Below are 23,799 nucleotides of genomic sequence, written 5' to 3'. Positions count from 1 at the left end.
GCGGAGTCACATGTTGGGATGAAGCTCCTCCTGCGATGTCACGTCCTCTGGGCATGATCACCTTTGACCTCAGCCACACATCGAGCACAGGCCGTCTAAGGTTCTGGTTTTTATTTTCATTTAAATTTTCACAGCATCGAAAAACCACAGAGAAACATCTGCATGAGATCAGTTTATTACAAATGACATGATGATAAAAGAAATCCCGTCATGATGACGCGTGACGCTTCGGATATGTGGACATAAAGGCCGTGGGCGGCCGCAGGACCGTCAGACATGTGAAACGGTCGATGAGACGTGAGCACACGTTTCTACAGCCTGGCTGCTTCTCAGCCGCATGCACTGTAACAAAAGTAAAACACAAAGGCAGGTAGCCCAAATGACCTGTAGCAGCAGCAGTTACATCATCACAGCAATGGCCAATCAGGTGTCTGCTGTGGGCGGCGATGAATCGGTACATTCTGGAAGGCTGCGCCAAAACACCACGAGCAAACAAAGCTCAGCTCCAGCTGCCCTCACAGGCGTTCGGCAATGAAAAAGTGCACATTTGGTGACTCAGCCTCAAACTCTCACCTGCCGCAAGCTACAGGAAACATGCACCTTACAAAATAAAAGTCCAGCTTCTTCAGACACGCACATTCCAGCAGATTCAGTGAAGTCCTCTTTTTCTCAGCTCTCTCAGTTCACAAGCTGATGTGAGCCTAGCTTAAACTGGTCACCCTCTCTACAGACCACACCCACTAACGGTGTGTTGAGGCAAATTCCTCCTGAAGAGGTGCAGGACAGCTCTGCGGCTGGATAAATCCTGGACTCACACAGACCCGTCTAATACATCACCTGCCTGCCACTCGCCTGCACTGGTCCTGAGAGTCGCAGCTGGGTCTGCTGTCCTCTCAACGCAAATGAGCTCCTGGCATGCCGTGTGTGCCCCGCCCACTGATGATGTCTTCACACATCAAACTTCCTCCTGTGGAGCTATGCTAACACTTTCCCTCTGCTTCCAGGGTTTGTGCTAAGCTAGGCTAATCGCTCAAGAGGGTTTCACTGAGCGCGCTCAACAACCGGCTTCTACCCACACAGATGCTTAAACAAAAAAAACCACACACACACACACACACACACACACACACACGCGCGCCATCCTCCGCCTCTCTGAGAGCAGGCAGTGCTCTCACAGGTAAAACTCTAAATACTTTCTTCATATAAACTTTTCTAACGCAGCCGAACAAGAAATTTACAAGAAATTCAAAGATCAGAAACACTCCAGATGAATGGAGTTACACAGTCAAGTCCACAACACACAGATGTATCACAGGTGAGCCTGATCCAGCAGCTCATGCTGCTCACAGATGAGCAGAACTCAGCAAGCAGAGTCAGCTGAAACGAGGATATAAAGGACACGAGCTGTTCATCAATTGGAGAGTGTCAGTCCTGAACTCTGGAACCAAGTCTGCAGCTTCTCTGACAGAGCAGCTTCGAAAAGAAAAAAATTCATTGTCGAGTTTTTTCTCAGCTGATGAGTCCACACTTCATCATCAGGAATACAGCCTGTGCTCATGACATAACGCTGTCAAACTGGACTCTCTGAGCCCTCACAGATCAGGACGGGGCAAATGGACAGTGGCTTGTTCTGATCAGAGCTGCAGCTTTGCTTCCACAGACATCTGCGGTCTGCGATTAGAGCTTGGCGTGTCAGCCTTACAGCTCATTTCATTACCAGAAACACATGAGGTGTCATAATTAAGTGAGGCAGAACTTGTGGAGAACACCTCAGCGTTCCTTTGTTTCACATGACCCTGAACTATGTTAAGGGGCGAGCCTTTCTATCAGAAACCAGTGTGCCAAACAGAGCTGAGTCTGGTCTCGCATTTCTTTCAATTTAGGTAGAAAGGCGATGCGTTCAGGGACCAGCACAAGTCTGTTCATTCAGCATAACCTGACACAGCTTCAAAGCTAATGCACAATTACGGCAAGATGGCAAAAGAAAATGAGGCTGAGCGTCATTGCAGCGGAGCACCCAAACATTCAGGAAACACAACATTACATAGTTTTCTCTTCTACAGCTGAGCTCAGGGTTCCGTTTCCTGTCTGCACAGCCCACAGGAAGCTACGGCTTTCTCTTCATAAATACAGACATAAAAACAGCAACACAATCTATCTGTTCAAATGCAACGCAACAACAGATTATCAAAGCACAAAGTTTATCGGTATATGTTTGTACATCATCCACGTACTACGGTGGCGCGAGCGGCTGCTTCATTATGGAGCTTTGACTACGTTTGCTGAGCTTGTGCAAAGTGGAAGCAGTTCTACAGATATACTCTGACCACGAATGAGAGTTAGTTCTGGACAGTTTCAGTGCATCCACACGCCGCAGCTCTTCCACCCTAACAAACACACACCGGAGACAGGTCGTCACGGTAACAGCCGGAAGGAGCATGACTGAGCTGCTCCCTGTAGACAGGGAAGGGGCGTGTTTGAGGTCTGTTCACAGCTGCAGTATTTACAGGCAAGGATTCATGTGAGAGGAGTCTGCTAGAAACGATGCATGTGGTTCTGGTCCACAGCAGCATTTCACTTAAAATTTGCATCCTTGAAAGTTCACAACTATGACCTGTGGGACACCGAGATCATCACCTCATCACATCGCTCTGACGTTGGAAACCAACGTCAACCAAACTCTGGGTTGGAAACCAATAAATTCAGACCAAAAATTCCACTGATGCACGGCATTTGTCAGAAGCTTTGTAAATATCCATTCTTGCTGCGAATGGATGATAAGTTAGAGGCAGACCTCAAACAGGCCCGCCACAAACCCACACCAGCCTCCAACCACACATTTACAGCTGAAGTCAGCACTGAGTTGTGGATCTGGGTGTTACAGTCAGAGGCAGGGACTGGTGGATGCACAGTTACTTTCCAGAGGTGCTACAGTGGCCTGCTCAGGCCATGTTGTGGGCCCCATCGGGTCCACGAGGCGGTCGTTTGGTGCTTTCGTTGGTGTTGGGGGCTCCGCGAGGTTTGGTGCTGGGTTTCTTCTCCCTTGTGGATGGTCGAGTCTGACTGAGGGATGCTGCGCCGGCTGCTGCCTGAAGACCGCCATCAGGCTCCACAATCGTGTTTATAACTATAACAAGAACATTACAAGAATATTAAATAACACACCAGGGCCAATGAGTCTACTTCAGATAGAGTCTGAGATGATTTATAAGATGTACAGTGCTCAGCATAAATGAGTACACCCCCTTTAAAAAGTACAAATTTAATCAGTAGCTCAATGAACCTAAGAACAATTTCCCAAATTTTCACAAGGCTGAGTTTTATTGAACACTTGTTTAACTCCATAACATGGAAAGAAGGTTAATAATATAACTTTGATCACAAAATCTTCAGTTTTACTCAAATTGGTTAAAGCAAAAATGAATAGACCCCACAACAAAAACTACTACATCTAGTATTTTGTATGACCGCCGTGATTTTCAAGGACAGCACCAAGTCTTCTAGACATGGTATGAACAAGATGGCGACATATTGCAACATCTATCTTTTTCCAGTTTTCAAGAATAACCTCTTTTAGAGCCTGAATGCTGGACGGAGAGTGATGCTCAACTTGCCGCTTCAGAATACCCCACAAGTGTTTGACTGGGTTCAGATCAGGAGACATACTTGGCCATTCTATCACCTTCACCCTGTTCTTCTTCAGAAATGCAACAGTAGCTTTAGATGTGTGTTTTGGATTATTGTTGTGTTGGAAAAGTGCACGACGACCAAGTGCATGCAGTGATGGCAGCATCTTCACCTTCAGTATAGAGCAGTACATTGTTGAGTTCATGATACCATCAATGACATGCAGCTCCCCAACACCAGCAGCACTCATGCAGCCCCACATAAGGACACTGCCACCACCATGTTTCACTGTAGGCACCATGCATTTCTCTTTGAAACCTCACTTTTACAACGCCTTGTCTCATCACTCCAGATTATAGAGTCCCCGTAGTCTTCATCTTTTTCAGCATGGGCCCTAGAAAATTCTAGGTGTGCTTTTTTGTGCATGGGCTTTAGGAGAGGCTTCCTTTGTGGACGATACCCACGCATGCCATTCCTCTGCAGCGTGCGCTGTATGGTGTCACGTGAAACGGTCACTCCAGTTTGGCTTTCTACTGCTTTAGCTAACTGAAGTGAACTTGCATGGCGATATTCTTCAACCCTTCTCATCAGAAGACGCTCCTGTCGAGATGTTAACTTCCGTGGATGGCCTGGACGTCTCTGTACAATGGTTGCACTTCAATCTTTCTTAAATTTTTGAATCACTTTTGCTACAGTATTTTGGCTGAAATGTAAAGCTTTTCTGATCTTCTTGTAGCCCTCACCTTTTTTTTTTGTAAAGAAATGATTTCCTTTCTCAGATTTTGTGACATTTCTCTTCCATGTGGAGCCATTGCTGACATCATGAAATGGAAAGGGATTTTCTTTGATAAAGAATCCCTTTCATAGTCACCTGTCTGCTGGACACCTCTTAAATGAATCATTAGACTCACCTGTGCTTGAATGCCTGTTAATTCAAATTTTGTAGTCTTTAGTGTGGCTTTTCTCCTAAGACTATAATTGGGGTGTCCTCATTTTTGCGACATGGGCTTGAATTAACTTTTTAGGAAAATAACTTTTTTGTGTGTGTAAATAAACAAAACTGGTTTGCAATCAATGGTCCACATTTGTGGGAGTATTTTGTATCTCATAGAAAATGTTGAAAGGAAACTAAAGGTTTTCTGACAAATGTAGTGGGGTGTACTCATTTATGCTGAGCACTGTACTCTCTGGAAAGTGCTGGACACAAAGAGAACATTAAAAAGAACCACAGTTAAAAGTTCAATTCAACTGAAAACCACAATGACAAGAGCCGTTTAATAGTTATGAGGTAGATAAACTCAATTCACACACACAGGAATGGTTCGAGCACAACATTCAACAACTAAAACTGATTTTCTGTAAATAAATTCTACAATTTGGTATCCTAATTTAAAAAAGAAAAAACAATAATTTTGCTTTACTATATGTTCTGCTGAGTCAGGCACAGTAATGATATTTTAGCACTGAAATCACTTGAGTTAAATGAGCATAGTGGTGGATTAACCATTAGAAAAACATAAAACATGATAAATAATACTGTTAATTAGGGCAGCTGTGCCATAAATTTTACACTGTGTGGTGTAATAAATTTGTTGAGCACTGTTCATCAGCTCAATTATTAGGCAGTTCTGGAACTTCTTTGTCTTTTTCTTGTGATTTCACTAGAAGTTTAAAAAAAAAAAAAAACCTGTCCCTGAATTTTTTTTGGATTTGACAGACTCAAACTGGACAAAACACACAAATCCAAACCTGAACGTACCTTCAAGCTGCCTCTGAACTCTCCTCAGCTCTTTCAAAATGGAGGTAATTTCCTGCAACAGGAAACAGAAAACTGAGGTTTCCAGATGTTCTATGAAGTTGCTTTTGTGCTGTTTAAATCAGCCAATAAATATGGAGATGAACCTTGTTGGAGGTCTTCAGGATGGGGACTTCATTTTCAGTATTGATCTTTGCCTCAATCTCCTCCCAGACCTCAGCCTTGTTCTGGAACAAAACTCTGAGAGGAAGACACTGTCGAGTCAGCGCCAGCATTCAGAAACCACAGCGTACAGCTCCCAAAAGTGCCCCTTACTATACCGAACCGGACCTGACACCTGAACACCTAATAAGCCTGATAGCAAGTGAAGGGAACAAAAGAAATCATCCTCGTTTTACATCTGTGGTCTGAAGTTTAAATCTTTGTCTCACTGTGAGGGGAAACTAGCTGTTCCCCCAGAGAGAGGCTGCACTTGGACTGAATGGTTTGGGTAAACGTGTTGAATGGGAGGAGGTGGTCATTTCTGTACAAACTAAAAAGATATTGATGAAAAGGGATCCTTTTAAGCATCCCCAACATTTCTCAGGTTTGAGCTGCTACAGCCTCGGGGTGTCAGTGCTTCCTTACTTCATTTTCTCGGCCAGCTGCTCTGTGTTCTCCCGGATGGCCTGAGACAGCTGAGACACTGGATTCAGCATCAGGTTGTCCAGAATCACCTGAAAGAGTTCAGAGGGACATGCAGAGGGCAGGAGATGAAGCCAGCGTTGTACCGTCACGTGGCTCCAGCAGGTTACATCCTGATTTCCCAGCACACCAAAACTAACTGCAGCAGTTGTAGTCATGGTAACGATCACACTGGCTATGTTCACACGGCAGCTATGTAGGGTTTCATTACTTTTGCATGATGTTCTAGTCTTGAAACAATGGATAACAGTGCCTTTGTCTAGAGCCCCGCTTCAGTCTGACCCTTGCATGGTGCGAGCTGTAATGATCCCTGCAGCCTCTAGGTGATACTGTCTGAGCATATAGCACAGCTAGTCCTCAGCCTGACGCACCTGCCAGGGCTGAGAAATGAAGCTGGAGTTCCTCTGATGTCCAGCACAGGCAGCACTGAGTCAGTCTTTATGGACTCTGTGTTAAAACAAACACATTAATGCTGATAATTTCTCCTAAATAACACCTGATAGCAGATCACTTGGAGCACCTCCGTCCCATCCAAATATGGTCACTAAAGCAAGTGTCACAGCACGCACATCCATGTTTCAGGCTGCGGTGTACCGCAGTCCCAATTCCTCCGGAAGTAAGCAGACAACAATATTAAAACTAGTGCTCTCAGCCTTAATCTTGTTAAAATGAAGTTAAGGCCATAACCACATTAACGCAGCAAATCTCCGTTAGCGAGTTAACGCAGATAGACCTGTGTATGGGTCTGGACGGCGCTAACGCATTAACGAGCTAACCGCGCTAACATGCTAGCTCGTCATTTTAACAAGATTAACACTGACAGCACTAATCAAAACCTAAATATTACAGTCATTTTAGTGGTTATTAGTCCCAGCTAAAACAAAGCTAAATCTGGGTGTGACGATGGTCAGTGCGATGGGTTACACACAAACACACACACACACACGCACGCACACACACCTTGGCGTTAACTGCTCTGTTAATTACACATGAACATGACCGTGGCGCTACAAGCTGCAGTGTGAACGTAGCCTCAGAGGGATTAGACAGTGACCTCTTCGCGGTTCCACGGACGCCGTTGCTTAGAACTGGTCTCTGGCTCATTCATATTTGCGTCCAGGTCCGAGACAGCAGCAGAACCTGGAGGAACCTTCTGGTAGTTTAAACTGGCCTCAGGGATACGCTGGACCAGCTGGAAAGAGAATAAAAGGAGTCTGACTCCGGTGATGAAACCAGCTAGACGGTGATGGCGGTGCTCTGTGAACGCATGCACCAAGTCAACATGCAGCTGCAATCGTGGAGGCAACAGCGTGCGCAGTGAATTTCAGTGCTGCTGGGAGACAGAGCGTAACGACCACGGGGAGGCGAAGGAGGGCGGGAGAACCCTGCTGGGCACCAGCCACGGCTTCACGAACTGTTCCAAAACCAGTAACACCAGTTCATTCACGGTGGAGGCCGATGGACCCGATTATCATCAAAACCACTGAGTGAGCACCAAACAACACCGAGCAGGAACCAACACCATTGGGGCAGGTTCAGGTTCTTACATCTGATTCAGTCACCTGAGAGAGGGGACGGACTCTGTTTGAGACAGTTACGAACTTCATCTGTTTATGAGGGCGCGTCAGACAGAGCACCCAATGATACGCTGTGGAAATTTGTTCTCTGATTCACACTCTGTGGTTTGTCATTAGCTCCTTTCCGCAGAGGACCACAGCTGGAGTATCTGGCAAATCTGTGAAACAGCCGATAGAAAACACAATAAAGCCTTAAATGTGGTGGCTGGCTGTGAAAAGTGAGAGAACAGGCTTCCACTACAGGGGTCGTGACTTCTGATCTTGTTTTTATTGGCACCTGGAGGGTGTAATGTGTTACAACTGCCAAAAGGTGGCAGTTAGGGCCCTACAGGCTGTTTGGTTGCCACTGTTAAACCATAGAATCCAAAGAAGCGTGCCGAGCTGTGAAACGTTTTTATTCTCATGTAGGGAGTGTGAAGTAGCACAAGTGAAGCCACCTGTCACCTGGCCTCAGGTCATATTCTTGATAGAGCTCTTTGCTCTCAGCAGACCCTCGGAGGGGCGGGGCTTCGAGTCCTTGCTCTGACACACCTCCTCACTTGTTCCAGCTCGGGTTTGTTCAGCACCGCCTCAGCAGTTTATTATCAATAATCTTTCAAAACATAAATAAAACAACACCAATGAGAAGGGAGTGTTAGGATTAGTGATGGCAGGGGAACCAATCACAGGGCACGAGGAGAGATGAGTCAGACACCTGAGATGGTCGGACCCCCCATAAGTATGGACAGGATGGCGTCTGCGAGCAGAACAGAGAAATGAACAATGAGTCGAAGCATGACGAAGGCTTTTCCTCCCAGTCAGACCAGCATCTGAAGTGGGAACACTGGAGTTTGCACTGACCTCTGCTGAGCTAATAAACAAAACCTGAAGACACTGCAACACAACACCTGCTGCTAACCCTGCCTGCTAGTCATTCTATGGCCTGTGTGTAGTGAGAGTGTTATGAGGGATTTTTGTGGCCCACCTCCTCCCTGGCGGAGATGGTGGAGGCTGGCGTGTTGGGCAGCGAGCTGGGAGACGTGGTGGTGCCCATGCTGGAGCTCGGCGAGTCCCCATCCCCAGCGACATCGTGGATTTCCTTCGCCAGGATGGCCAAGTCTTTAGCCAGGTCCTGACTGAGCCTGCAGGGGAAACGCAAACACATGATCACCATAGAGACGTGAGTGACATCACCTTACCGTGGCACACGTGTCAACATGTGACAGTGCTTTTACTTTGCAATCTCAGCGCTGTGCGTGGACCAGTTCTGGTACGGGTCAACGTCGTTCTGATCCTCATCCTCCTCCATTTCCAGGGAGACAGACTTGGTCCTGGTGGCGGGCGTCCGGTGGCTGTGTGGCGTCTGGTCAGAGGTGGAAGGATGGGAGGAGCGTTTGGCTCTGGAGATACTGCCACTCGTCTCGTATTCTTCATCAGAGGAAGAAGAGAAGTCCGAGCCCTTCTGTCTGCGACGGGAACCTGAGAACAGCCGGTCGTGAGAAACCGCAAACCTCAACTACGAGATTCTGTTTAACACGAGGTTCAGATAAGAGCCAACCATGACTTCCAGAGAGCACCGCTATGCCATCATTCAGTCAGAAACCTCAGACTCTCAGGTGAAGTTTGACATCTCAGGTGAAGTTTGACATCTGATCCTTGTGAGCCTTCATCAGTGATCACCCTGACCCTCGCATCTCAGCTCTTTGTGATCAAGGGCCAAAAAATGAAATTATTCAATTCACTTCAATACTATTTTATATTGTGCCAAATCACTACAGCAGCTGCACAAAGGCGCTGTTCATCATCCATCCAGAGCTTCTGTCTAACTCTACACAGTGTTAGGTTTTGCCTCAGAGCGTTAGTAAGCATGTTTGGATGGCTGTGGCTGTGACAGGACATCAGATTAAAGTGTCTGCAGGGCGAAGCTCTGGGCTGCAGCTGGTATCTGGGTTTGTGTCCTAATTCCTGTTCATAACAAGGGAGCTGATGCTGTTTCCACGGTAATACAAACAGACTCAGCAGCATCAGAAATCTGACGACATTTCAAATGACAGCAAAGGTCAGCAGATCCCACCAGAGAGTCTGTCCTCATGGAGGGTTTTGAGTTTAAGTGCTTTTTACCATGATTCAATTGAATTCAATTTTATTTCCATGACCTCGAAGCACTTTATGTTGTAAAGGTAAAGATGCGACAATGATACGACTCAAACAATTCAGCTCATTGTGAAGCTCAAAAAGTGAGACCGTGATGAGGAGGTTTCCCCGATTTCCTCACAATTGTCCTGATTCCTCTGAATCGTCTGTTTGCTGTTTCACACCAGTCAGCTGAGGCTGCTCGCACTAACTTTTGACAAACTCAGGTTTGCACAGACTTTTTCTTTTTTATCTAACACTTACACCTGGGACACATTGGACTTGCGGTTAGTACCTTGATAAGCTGGCATGAGCAATTGCTTCTCGGAGCTCTGAGACTTACACACACAGGTTGTTGAATTTATACATGAGGAATTTAATTGCACCAGTGAAATGAAATTATTTTCTCAGAATAATTTTTTGGCTCATGCATTTATCATGACATGATTATCATTCCATAATAAAAGGCCAAAAAATTCAAACTGACCAGTCCTCACCTGTTGGAGACGACGGAGCAACTGAAACACCTATGATTAATGCGATTAGACTGAGTGACGGCAGACTCGACCTCTGTCTCTCATCCTAGAACAACTCAGGAGGAACAACTGACTGAAACATCAGGAACCCCTCACATTCAGGGTCATTAAGGAATAACTCACCGCTGCCGGCGTACTTGGCTCCGCTCGAACGGGTACGTGTCAGAGGTTGCTTCGCTGGAGCTCCGCCTCCTCTGCTAGCTGCCTGCCGGTTGTCACCCGCCGATGTTTTCCTGGTGCTGACAACAGCCTCTGTGTTCCGGTTGGAGAAAGTGGGCCGTCCTGTGGAGGATGCCTCGGTATCGCTGGGGTTGGTGAAGGAGCCGGTCCTCTTCCTGGGCATCGCTAAGATGTCCAGCCTGGACAGCTTCTTCCCCTCAGTGGACACTTTGGGCGCTGCAGCAATATGGTCAGAATTCTGAGAGCCTCGGTCAGTCTCAGCACCTTCGTTATCTGAAGCTTCACCCAGACGTGCCCGCCGCAGCATTGAGGCTCGGGTCGGCCGTGGCGCTGACAGGCTGTTGGAGCGTGTCAGAACCTGCTGGGTCGCCGTCCTGGGCATCTTCCCATTGTCTTCTTTCTGAAGAGGGGCAATGAGTTTTTTGCTGCGGCTGGATGGACGGGACGTTTCGTGATCAGATGATGGGGTTTCGGTCCACTGCGGACCAGACCCCTGCTGGCCTTCAGACAGATCCAGAGAGCCACGATTCCCGGCACTGCGGCGCATCTGGAAGCGCTTCGCTGCCTCTGCCTTATTTGCTGCACTGGCAGTGATCTGGTTTCGGCGTTTCTCAGAAAGTCGCTCACGGGCACTGAGCTGCTGTCCCTTCTCTTGGATGGATGGACTAGAAGAGGACCTCTCCTTTTGAAGGCTGCTGATGGGAGGGTGCTTTTTAGAAGTTGAGCTGACTGGAGTGTTTTTGCTACTCACTTGACTCACCGTGCTAGCCGTGTCAACATCTGACTCACCAGACAGGGAGTCGTCCATGTGGCTGGACGAACCCTCCTTCTTTGAGCTGCGACCTGAACCAGAGGAGGGGAACTTGGCATCCAGAGAGGATAGAGTTCCTTCCTGAAGGAAGGACTGTGTGTCCTGGATGTTCTCCTGCCTCTGCTCCATGTCTCTGATGGATGGGTGGCTGGAGATGTGGGGAAGCTTCTTCATCTGGACAGTGTCACTGGGCTGGTCTTTGGTGAAACTCTCCTGACGGATGAAGGATGATGTGCAACTGTCTTTGGTTGGAACTGAATCTTTGTCCTGTGTTTGGAGGTTTGGAGCAGAGCTGTTGGGTTTGACTCCCGTCCTCTTGGGTTCGTATCCACTCAGATGTCGGATCAGGACAGTGGTAGGGGGAGTTTTTGCTGGGGGGTCTCTTGTCTTCTCAGACTGTACTGGGCTCTGGGCTTGCTCAGGTTTGCTGGGATGGTCTTCTGAACCAATGTAGAAGCAGGTGGATTTGGAGGATGGAGACACTTTCTCCTGACCTCTAAGCTGAGGACCAGTGATCACTGGAGATACAAATGCAGTCTTGACCTGATTTGTCCTCATCTTCTCTTGAACAGGTCCATCATCTGAGCGACTGGCATCACTCAGGCTGTCTGGGTCCACATCATCCTGAACGGACAGGCGCTGGGTGGAGTCAACTGAGTGGGAGGGACCAAAGGCTCTGTCCAGAGGTTCTTGGCTTTGGTAAGATTCATGGCGAATCATGATGCTTGGGGTGACACCGTCTAGCTTTTCTGGAGGCACTTGGGGCAGCAGCCTTCTTGTCCTGGAGCTGTGGCTGGACTCTGACTCAGAGTTGTCGTAGCTGTAGTTTCCCATCGAAGGGCTCATGAGACGTGAATCTGCAACACAAGTTTAGTCACGTCAGCATTTTATATGAGTTGCTTTAATGTTGCGTAACTACTTTAGTTTTAAAACAATAAGCGGAGTAAAAATAAGACCATGGGTCCATTGCTCTGAACTGTGTATAGATACATTTATTGTTCACTTACAAAACTGCAAATTACTGATAAATTCAAGACTCCAAGTAGACAAACGGAATCACATTTGGAGGTCCATAAACATAAAGCTGAGATAACAGCGGCTCTGTGCTCTTTAAACATGTTTAAGGTATTTTTAACAAACCTCACCTTCCAGACATTCTACTTGAGGTGGAGTGGAACCAGGTTCGGCGTAGCTGTCTGCTAGACTGGCCCAACGTGAAACCCACTTAGGGCCTTCCAGACATGCAGCATGAGCAGCTGGAACCTGCAGAACAAAATATGATGACCAACACCATTTTCAGGAAGATCAGTGGAAACAAACGTCAACATTTACATTCATATCACAAGAAGAAATAGGGAATAACAACATGGTTGTGCAGGCACTGGGATAACAGTGTGCTACAAAGGTGTTTCTCCAGGTTGTACTTCAAAATTTTCACTTTTTTTTTTTTACCTGTATGGGGCCTGTTGAAGGGTCGCTGATAGAAGATGGGATAAAGCCATGCAGTGAGTCCACAGTGCTACCATCAGTAGGCAGGTTAGCATGCTCATCCTTTCCATCATTTATCACAGGTCTATACACACCAGTGTTCACACCACTGTACTCTGGAGAATCGAGGACACCAAACACCTGTCAGAGCACAGGACATGCATGAGGACGGGCAGAAAAAACAAACAGGAAGAAATAGGAAGGATACGAGGGTCAGTGCATCACTAAGAGATACTGTTTAGATAGGCAACATCAGAATACTTCAAGATACCCTAGGATCATTTCTAATTTCATAAACATTTTTCTATCTGGAAGATTCGGTGAAGACGAGACAACAAAACTGAGATAATCAGCAATGATACAAGGGTTTGAATACAACATTACATAAGATGTGTTATTTTATCAAAGTCCACATCCCTGCTGAAGAATCATACGGCACAGCACGTGTGCTGTGCTGCAGTTTTCCTGCACTCACCACCACTTAAAGACACCCTTTCACGAGCAGCAGGAACAATGAATGCTGCCTCACCCCACCACTATCACAAAGATCTTATTCTTACTGTGTTTTCACTGGGACTTCACCTGATCGATCATGTTACGAGCCTCTTCCACCTCTTTGTCCTGCGACTCCGTCTCAATGGTGTAGGTCCCAGCATCGCTCAAGCTGTCGTCTTCCTCGTTCCGGGCCATCCTCTGGGTACCTTTGACATCTCCTCCACTGACGGCCATGGGCGGCATGGTGGAGAAGGGAGGTCCAGACGGATGTACCGGAGCGGCAGCTGGGCCTGGAATGTTGACTGGGACTGGGGTCTTTGAGATTGCTGGAGGCTGTAATGGGGAGGCAGGGTAGGAGACAGAAGATGGAGCTGGAGGTTCTTGTGTGGAGAGGATCCTTGTATGATGAGGCGATATCATCACAGGAGGTGCAGACATTGGTGGAGGAGTTGTCTTATCCCTGGTTGGGGAGGAGTCATTACGACCCGAATCCTTCAGGAATTCAGCAGCAAACTCCTGGGCAAGCTTTGACTTCTTCCCAACGCTGCCGAAAGGTCGGATGATGATGCCCGATGAGGAGCGAGACGAGGAAGCCGACGAAGCCGCCTCCCCCTCAGTCTTTTCTCTCTTCAGAGAGCTTGACCTCTGAGGGCCACCATGGCTCTGACTCTTCAGAGGAACCGTCACCTGCTGTGTGGGAGGGATGTGGCCGTGCACAGATGCTGGCCTCTCGCCGCCTTTCCGCCGCTCCAACTTGGCTCTGAGTGTGGAGTACGAGTCAGCATGGGCGGGGTTGTGGGTGAAGGACTGAGAGCGCTTCTTGCGTGGGTTGTCATCAAAGAACTCAATGATGAAAGCTTGCTGAGTGAGGTGCTCGGGGGGCGCCTGTTTGGGAAATTCGGTGGGTGACAGAGCTTTAGGAGGACTCTGGGACAGGGGTCTCTCAGGGGCCACGGGTGAGGCAGAGGCCGGTCTGGGTGGAGCATGCTGCAGTGGTTGGTGTAGCTGACTATGGATGGACTGGCCTGATTGGATGACCTGCTGCGACGCCTGGGACAGCTCTGATTGCATAGAGTGCTCAGTGCGGACCGAGTGGTGGGATTTACTCCTTCCTTTGAGAACTGGGTCCTCTGAGTCACTCTGGGTCCCATCCTCATGATGGTGACCTAAAGACAGGAATAAAGATGTCAGTGAGTACTAGCTTTTGAACTTTGAAGCTCAATGGTCACAAGTGTATGACTGAAGCTTTGATAGCCTCAAACAAAGACACAAGTTTAGTGGGGTCAGTAAAATCAGAGAAATATCAGAAGATTCAGGGACCGTGTGTCAATAAATTGTTAACAATGAAGTGCTGGACAGGTTTTATCACCAGCAGAAAGCATAATCCCCGATTACCTGTGAATGACAAACACAGGTATGGTCCGGAACACAGGTGCAACTCTGACCTTTCAGGGTCTTGATATTCATGGCGAGGTCACTCTTGGTGCTGTAAACGTCTTCAGACGGTGGGCGTCTCTTCATCATGCTTACATCACTGTGGACCAGCCAGTCAGCCACCTTGCTCTCTGCTGACATCACCTCTGCAGGTGTGGCCATGATGGCTGTCTTGGTGGGTGTAGCCTGCAGCTTCCTCTGGCGAGTGGAGAACTTGGTGATGTGGTCTTTAATCTTGATCTTCCCAGGCATGCAATCATCAAACTCAATGGTAAAGGAGGCATGGCTCTGAACAACAGGCGGAGTCGGAGTGGGAGGCGAGAGTGGGGCCGGGGGCGTGTCAGTGTCCTTGGTGGGGATCTCATGGAGCTCCGCGCCTGAGGACTTAGGGTGCTGGAAGTCCTTGGTGGGGATCTCAAAGTAGCTCGGCTCACGGTGGTACGAAGGGAAGGCGGACTTTGGCTGACAGTCTGACAGCGATGCAGAAAATTCTGGATCTGCAGAGGGAGCGTCTTTCTGAACATCTGACAGAGGCAAAGAGACGACATCTCACCAACATCATCAATAATGCACCATCAGCTCAATTTAGCTTTATTTATACAGCACCAGTTTACTGCACTCCTCCACTTTATTAAGGTGTGCGTACCTGAATGTGGCTCATCGCTGGTTTGGACTTTACTCCCATAATCCTCCTCGCCCCACCAGGAAGGCTGGCCATACAAAGGAGTGGGCCGACACACCGGCGCCTCTGTCACAGAAACGTGTGATAGGTGAAACTGACGATCAATCAAAGTGTCCCGAGGAGCGTGAACAAACGACTTTCTGGTTTGTTACTGAAACATTTTCCTGACCGAGCAGATTTATAGTAAAAAATACATCAGAACAAACAGCGACACATCATCTGCGTACAGGAACACACAGCGGACAGACTCCTGATCCAGTACTTTTTAACCCTGCACCAGGCTTTCTGGTGCAGGGTTTTGTATTACATTATGTTTTGTACAGTGCAGTATATTTTTGACCCTGTGTGATGTCAAAATTTTGTGTTATTGCTTGTATTACGCCCAGTATAGGGCTTTGGACCGTGATGTCACGGGGGGTGGGCGTGGAAAGGATTTTGGCCCGATCCGCCATTTTGGGGGTCTAGCGCAAGTGAAAAGGGAGCGAAGTCTCACACAACAGCCATGGTTCGTATTTGCTGTGTGGTCGGCTGCAATGTTCGATCACACGACCGGCAAGAGAATAAGGTTGAAAATGGTTTATCTTTTCATTCTTTCCCAACCTGGAAGCAACATGAGCAGCTCGTGTATTGATGTTACCAAACGAAGGCGTCTAGCCTGGATAGCAGCTGTGAGACGAGCTGACGTGCAGCTCTCTTCCATCTCCAAATATCTGTTGGTGCTCCAGACATTTTCATTCCGGTAAGTTCTAAATATGTTCATATCACTCTTTATAGCCTATTAGTATTATTTTCTATGCGCTCTGAGCTCATAGCAAATTAGAACAAACATCCTACTGAGTGATTTTGCAGAACTACCTTCTATTTATAGAGATGCTAATTATTTGGCATTATTGCAGCAAACCAGCCTATGAAATGGATGAAACATCGTGACTGGGTTCCAGCGCTACACAAGGGACCTGCTGCAAACATACCACCATGCCAATCAGATTACTTCTTCCATGTGAGGGTGAAGAGTTGACCCTTCTGGATAAGATGGTGAAGGTTTGCTGCGTTTTGGTGAATAGTGTGATAATAAAACCAGGGAAGAATGAAACCTGCTCCTGTTAAATATTCTTAAGTCTTGTGCTGTTAAAATTGCTGTATTTTTTCAAAAGATACAGTAAATAAAGTAATGTTAGTAGTGGGTGATGTCATGTAAACACTCATGATTTTGTGTAAACATTTTGTCATTTGTAAACTATAAATGACATGGATTCTACATTGTAACTGATGTGATGTTCTATAAGGTGGTTTCAATTAAAAAAAAAAAAAAAAAAGAGGCAAAAATTAGTTTGTTTCTTTATTCAACTTTTGAACAGTGGTACTCAGTCAGTATATATTCAGTAAATGCAAATTATTTACACGGCAGTGCACTACAGGCATAAATGTAGACCCCTAGATAAAACATTATGGGTCATTCCCACAACCCACAGCTTTACTGTGTTCCAGCAAAGTATCCAATAGCAGTGACAACTCCTCCAAAGTAGCAGCTGGGATTTTTCTGTTTTGAGGACGGCTCCTTTTACCTGTCACTACAGATGGTCTGTTTAGGTTTTGATCAAGAGCCTTTTTTTGGGCAGCTGAAGAGGAGAAGTCTATCTTATGGCCAACCTCTGGCTGTATCTTGGTCATATTACCCAGCAAAACCCAGTATGCAGGTTCATCTGTAACAGTCCTTGTGCCACGGATCAACACTGTTGCTTCTACATTAAACAGAAGAGCAGCGACATGGCTGCAGGTCTCTGCGACTCCGGCCTTACAGCTGCAGTGGGCGGCTTCAAACTTCCCTGTGATGCTCACGGTGACCCATGGCTGCAATGCTGGTTCATTCAGTCTTTGAGAGTGCAGGACCTGAAACACACACAGACAAAGTTCATTTAAAGACAAGAACTATGAGCCAAGGCCGACGTAAATGTGTTTTATCTACTTTATCATAAATGTAACAAAGTGTTTAGAAAGTTAGCACATAGATGTAATTTTTCATTTCTTTATGTGTCCATCTATAGAACGCTGCATGTTATAGTGTAAATCTGCCTGCAGAAAATGAACCTAAAGTATGTACCGGTAATGCAAGGATGTCATCACTTTAGAGATGGAAAAAGCATAAAGTGACAATTATGAATCCCTTAATATGATAAGGAGATTCTGCAGGTCATTGATCAATATATAAAATTAAAATAAATTGTATTTTTAGTGACACAAGATACAAACATGGAAGCAAGATGTTTAATTAGGATTATTTATAATAAATATGAATAAATTAGTGCAATTTCTTTAACCATAAAGAATAACAATCCTTCAGGAGAATGTCTCATCAATGCACTGAACTCGCTATGTTATCCACCTAACAGCCTCCACATGTTCTCACTGTAATTTCCCCTCATGAATGAATTTATGCTGCACTAATCTGAATCTTTGCAAGGAAATCAAACGCATTTCACTCGCAGTACTCGAGCTGACTTACCTTTGCTTGAATGACGACTTGTACGCGCTGATTCCACAGATAAGGTACGAAAATATGTCAGGCTACGTCAGTAGTGGTTGGTCTTCAGGGTTTCTACTCCACGGCCCTATTTCATACTGGTCCACATTTCCAATGCACGCTATTTTCTGCAAGTACCGCTGCTTCGCCTCTGAATGAAATCGGTCTCTATACAGTTCATTCTCTTTTGAGCTGCTTTTAAGCATCTTTCTTGTAGTCGTCGTTCCAACACAGTGTGTTTGGTTTGATTCGTAGACCCCGAAAATGGCGCTGCGCTCCCATAATGCATTGCGGCGTGACGTCAACTCCAAAGCCCTATTGTTAGGAGTACATTTGATACACAGTATATTTACTGCCAGTACTGTTGCTGTATTATTGTTACCCTGTGTGAGGCTCTTGGTACTCTGCGCTTTCTCGCCTCTCGCCCGCTCGTCCACGTCGCTCTTCTTCCCCTCTGAAGGCTTTAGGCTCATCTGCAGCTGACTGCTGTACTTCTCATGCTGAAACAGAAGAACGAGGCAAACGTACTCAAGGTACTGCAAATTGCATGTACTCACGGTACTGCATTTACTCACAGTACTGTACATGCTGTGTGTAGTCATGAGAAATTCATGACGCTCTGAGTAGTTTTGGAAATGCAAACTAAATGCAGTTAAACAAGGAAATTAAATAACACCCTCTATGCAGTAATTTGTACAATAGAAAACACACACCCACAAACACCAACCTTTAGGGCCTCCTCTGGGACTTTGTGTTGACTTTTCTCCAGAACGTAGACGTGAGAATGTGAACAACAGCTCAGAAAAATATTAAAATTATCACACACACACACACACACACACACACACACACACACACACACACACACACACACACGCACAGAAACACACACACGCACACAGACACGCACACAAACAGTGCGTGTGTGCGTCTGAAGGATATCGTATCCGAAGCGGATGATGTCGGACAGTTTGAGGGTGATGTAGGTCTGATCAGGAATCCGAAGGTCGTTTACAAATGTCTGCAGGAAACAAACAAACAAACAAACAAACAAACGTCCAGGTGAAACTTTCTGATTATGATGTTGAAGTCCACTCTGAAGGTTTTCACTCTTTTGTGATTTTACAGTTCTTGCCTGTTTAAATGAAAGTGGAATTAATTTTTTTTAAGTTAATAAAAAAAAAAATCTTTGTACTGTAACCTGTGACTTTAGGCATCACCACCCCCCACCTGTGTTTGCTGCTGATTGGTGGATACCTATGATAATGTACTGATATGTTGTGTATGGCTCACCCCATTGAGGCTGCCCAGGTCCTTCACCAGGTGTTCATCAGTGGTCGGGTTGTAGTTGATGACAGCGTGTTGTTTGTCCACACTGCGAGACTGAGACACACACACATACAACTCTTTTTGCTTACTTTCACTGCGACTCAAACAAGACACCATTACAACTTCCTTTTTCAGACCAACCTAGAGGGAGGCAATTTCTACTAACCCGAACACCTGCACAGGTCAGCCTCACCTGAAGCATCAGCTCGCAGTCCTCTCGGCCCACAAAAATCATCTCTCGGGGGAGGCGGTGTCGAGTCCCCGAACTGCTTACCAGGAACCATGATGTCACACTCATCTTCACAGGCCTGCTGAGAAACCCCAGAGCATCCTGGGAAATGAAGACAGAGGCAGGTGATTAGGGATGGTATCGTTTAGGTTTTATCCGATACCGGTGCCAAACTGGTACTTTTGAAATGGTGCCGGTGCTTACACTGTGCTCGAACCGGTGCTTAAAGAATGGAGAACACAAAATTGGTCCAAAAACCTCTCATGTTCAGCTGTTTTTTTGTAAAAAGATAACAATGTTAGCCTTTTTTATGGCATCACTCTTGGCTGGAAGCAGTGCTTAATCAATGGAAAAAACACAAACTTTGTCCAAAGACCTCTCATGTTTAACGGTTTTCCACTTTTTCTTTGGTCATTTTAGCCTTTTTGGCCAGGGTGAAGGGAGTATCTGCCATCAAACAAGAAGACAGCCGCATGTAGCTATGATGATGTTTGCCAGTTCACCTTACATGCATTAATTTGATAACGCTGTTAGCCTACTCAGCGTAAATTACACACGAACAACATTAAGCTACTCACGCAGGGAAGAACGGCTGCTGCTGCCATCATCATCCGTCATCATTTCTGCTACACTGGCAGGGCTAGGGGCCAGGACTCTCCTCTTCGTGTTTTTGGGGGATGTTGCTAACTCCGGGTCTGATAACAGGCAACCCACCCGCAGTAGATGTGCTCGGTGTGAGGTCTCACAGCAAGCTATCAAATACGGCGCATTTCTCGGCTTTTTAAAAAAACGCTATGCGTCGCCAGGTGTTTCATCAGATTTGAGGTGTTACCTCTGACAGTATCAGCTTAAAGCACTTGTTGCAGGCTGCTGAGTTTGCATATTTTGCTGTGAAGTACAGCCAGACTTTTGACCGCTTTGCCTTGGTTATTTTTAATCTGTAGCTCTGCTCTAAAAGAACGTACGTACCTGGCCCCGCCTACTGTCCTCGGAAACGTAAAATGATTGGCTAGAATCTAAAGTGTATCACAGCTCAGGAAAAAAAAGCACCGAAATGTGCGCTGCTTTTCGGTCTGGTTACTACCGTTTATGTCAGAACCGATACCGGTCCCATCCCTACAGGTGATACAGGTGGGTTTGTGCAGGCCTGTTGTTCCATCGTGACAGATTTTAAATATTTAATCAGACAAAATGAGTAATTTCAGACGATCCTGCTCTTACTGATTTGTGTGTGTTTGAATCCTGACAGCTGAGGCACCTGCAGGTGTGTAGTCAGGTCCAAAAGGACCTGCAGGTTGTCCACACCAGCCTGAGTCTGAGGTTCAAACACCTTCAACTTTCAATTAAGCACTGAATGAACTCCTACAGACATTTTTATTCACAGTGCTCTGATTACAGAGGTTCGGCACAGAAATGGGGTCATGCAGGCAAATATGCGATATTTATTAAAAACACAGAATGAGCAAATCAACTGTTCATTTCATCTTTAGAGTTAAAAGTTGAACTAAATCACTGACCAGCAGAAAATAAAACACGAGCGCTTTATAAAACTTCTAATTTGAAATAACGGCTCAGAGATGATTCTGTTTCCTGGGAACGGATTAAAGATATTTCCGATTTCTAACACGAAATACCCAACTGTCAAATGACCACATGATCTCACACACACACTCGCACAGGTGAGAGTCACTGACATTAAAACTTCACTGCTTTAGTGTTTTTCTGCACATATACTGCAGTATCATCAGTACTGTCAATACTTTTGTGTGAACCACACGAACAGATGAAGTGAGAGTTTGGAGTTTGAGCACTGGGTTTTGTATGCAGGAGCTCTTGCAGACACAGCTGAAGGATAGATGAAGCTCCTCTGCAGCACAGACAGCAGTGCCACAGACGCTCTGTCCAATCAGAGGCTGACACACGGGCACACATGGAGTAGATCAGCTCCTCCATCAGTCACTGAGACTTCACATCCACTCTGGAGCTCACTCTGTGAAGCTCTGCCCTTCTCAGGAGGTCAGAGGTGATTGGACAGCTCACTCCATAGGTAAAAAGTCTGGAGAAGGGAGGGGGGATCTTCCTGTTTTTCATCACGGCATAGAACCAGTGAAGAAAACTGCTCATGATGTGGACAAGTGTGCACAACACACACTCAGATGCACATACACACAGACAACCACAGACACTGAGCTGATGCTGGAGGAGAGGAGCGGCTCTTCAGCAGCAGCTCTCCAAGCCTCAGCGCCTCTCGGCGGCTGCTGCCCGGAGCTGCTCCTCCTGTCCGGTTCCGACAGACCGACGGATGTGTGTGTGTGAAGGGTGGGGGAGTTACAGACAGATGACAGACAGGCTCTCCTCCTCCACGCCCTGCCCTCCCCCTCTCTTACCTCCGGGCTCTTCCCCGCTGCTCTTCGCTTCTTGGATCTGGGGCTGGCGTGCTGCGGGGCGGGAAGAGCATGAGCGGGTCCCGTTATCCGGACTCACACGGACTGGGGCGGCTCGGCTCCGATGATGCTCTACAACATCTCCTCCTGACGCACCCGCTGCGTCAACACGCACCGCGACAGCGACCACCGCACCGGAAGAGCTGCCGAGACCTTCACAATAAAAGCCCGCACCTGATAACATGCCCAGTGAGGTTCGAACAGGTTTTATTAGAAAAAATAGAATATTACAGTCCACTGCAGCACCGACCGAGTCTGAGGCAGGCACACCGGGGCTGGCTGTCAAATTACCTGGTACTGCCACAGCAGAGGGCGCTGTGGAGCTCTGTTATCATACATTTGGCTTGGCAGTGGTCAGTAGTTAGACTCAGAGGCACTATGTTGTAATTTCGGTGAGTCAGACTGAATTTTCATGTTGTTTTTGTTCACACAAAACTAGCCATTGATTAAAATGAAACAGTGGTTCACCTGCTGGCTAAAGTCACGTGGTAGGCAGGATTCTGCAGATTGTACCGATAGGGATGGTGTGTGCTGAGCCAATCCAGCGGTGCACACCTCACACGACTGAGTCGAATGGCTGTGTAAGTGGCCTGCATGATCCAGCAAGACTTAAACCGGAGAGCAGCTCAGAGTCCGTTTTACATACTGTAAGACTTGAGCGCGGAAAAGCACGGCCCCCTCAGCGTTGGTCTGCTGAGGAGCGATGATGGAGGATAACTCATGTACGAGTAAAAAGTGTGACCACGCGAGTAACTTCGTCACAGCACACCTGACTGCAGGTGTGACCGTGACGGAACGGCTGCCCTCGGCCTACTCTTATTGTGAGGGCGGGTCGGTTTCCGGTTGCGAGCTCGGCAGTATGAGGGTTTTCGGAAGACCCGCTCATCGGTAATCAGCACAGATTCTTCTGATCGATCAGCTCAGCTTGCGCCGGGCAGAGGTCACATGATTTGGAGCGCCGTCACTTCAGTACGGGAAGCGCCGATTTTGCGTGACGTCACCGCAACGCTGACACGGGGATGAGGATGATGACGACATCTATTGTATAAAAAAAAAGTAAACGTGTGAATAAGCACGTGCACGTCTCCGGTTCATGGCTCTGCGTGTGACCGTCTGTGAGCTGCAGATGAAGAGTCTACCTCACGTGTGACTCAGCTGCTTACCTGCGCTGTGTATGTTGGGGGGGGGGGGGTGTACACTGATTCAGTTTTATTTATACAAGCTCAAGGCGCTTTATACTGGAAGGTAGACCTTACAATAACCCAGCAGTCATATGACCCCCTATGAGCAAGCACTTTAGCGACAGTGGGAGGGAAAAACTCCCTTTTAACAGGAAGAAACCTCCAGCAGAACCAGGCTCAGTGAGAGGGCGGCCATCTGCCGCGACTGGTTAGGGTGAGAGAAGGAAGACAGTATAAAAGACATGCTGTGAAAGAGAGACAGAGATTGATAACAAGTATGATTCAGTGCAGGGAGGTCTTTTAGCACATAGTGATTGAAAAAGAAACATCCATCATGGGTGGATGCATCTGGGAGTTATTTTTTCTAAACAGGCTCAGATTTGACCAATCAGATTACTGCATATGGCAATGAGTACTTTGTGGCTCAAAACCTGGAACTGAAAGTCCAACAACGTGTTGGTTCTCGTAGAGCTGCTGCTCCGTCAATCACAGAAGCTCCTTGGTGCAGGTGACCGTCAGGTGAGCACAGGAGCTGCTCGCTTAGAGCACGCAGCAACACGAGATATGAGCAAGCGGAGTGAGGTATGGGGTCTTCACAACCCCTGTTCTCTGTACACCATCAGGACACTTGGCTGCAGGCTGCTTGCGTCAACCCCAGGGAAAAGGGTAACATCTCCTGGGTCTGGGGGTTGTACACATGGGTGCTCACAGAC

General features: G+C 47.0%; 1 protein-coding gene across 5 annotated transcripts; it reads right to left on the bottom strand.

The window, feature by feature from the left end:
* Positions 1–159: 159 nt before the first annotated feature.
* cep170bb (centrosomal protein 170Bb) lies at positions 160–21,988 on the bottom strand. Of its 5 annotated transcripts, XM_085246614.1 has the most exons (20): positions 21,849–21,988; positions 19,426–19,563; positions 19,197–19,286; positions 18,846–18,924; positions 18,631–18,689; positions 18,286–18,403; positions 15,347–15,448; positions 14,712–15,224; positions 13,354–14,432; positions 12,736–12,912; positions 12,429–12,546; positions 10,416–12,140; positions 8,859–9,102; positions 8,609–8,765; positions 8,339–8,380; positions 7,122–7,259; positions 6,011–6,099; positions 5,530–5,623; positions 5,387–5,438; positions 160–3,127 (listed from the first exon to the last, which is right to left on the bottom strand). In XM_085246614.1, exons 2-20 carry the CDS (start codon positions 19,528–19,530, stop codon positions 2,943–2,945), a joined length of 5,166 nt encoding a protein of 1,721 aa, XP_085102740.1. In that variant the 5' UTR covers positions 19,531–19,563; positions 21,849–21,988; the 3' UTR covers positions 160–2,942. The 5 variants fall into 5 exon arrangements, with proteins under 5 accessions (XP_085102740.1, XP_085102742.1, XP_085102741.1 ...); XM_085246616.1 differs by lacking the exon at positions 7,122–7,259; XM_085246615.1 differs by lacking the exon at positions 8,339–8,380.
* Between the last annotated feature and the right edge of the window lie 1,811 nt (positions 21,989–23,799).

This window comes from Mchenga conophoros, linkage group LG15 (assembly GCF_057382185.1).
Source record: "Mchenga conophoros isolate Kocher_MC1m ecotype Shallow Benthic linkage group LG15, M_conophoros_male_GT1.1, whole genome shotgun sequence".
NCBI lineage: Eukaryota > Metazoa > Chordata > Actinopteri > Cichliformes > Cichlidae > Mchenga > Mchenga conophoros.
Note: the sequence above shows the minus strand (reverse complement) of the source record. Positions and strands in the feature narration are given on the sequence as shown.

What these genes read in the sequence shown, in the direction of transcription:
- cep170bb (XM_085246614.1), bottom strand. Translation starts at nt 19,530, where the DNA reads ATGAGTGTGACATCATGGTTCCTGGTAAGCAGTTCGGGGACTCGACAC. An exon ending in TCAAGTAGAATGTCTGGAAG is followed by an intron (nt 12,141 to 12,428) that starts GTGAGGTTTGTT and finishes CTTGTGTTGCAG; the next exon opens with ATTCACGTCTCATGAGCCCT. An exon ending in CCATCTCCGCCAGGGAGGAG is followed by an intron (nt 8,381 to 8,608) that starts GTGGGCCACAAA and finishes TTCTGCTCGCAG; the next exon opens with ACGCCATCCTGTCCATACTT.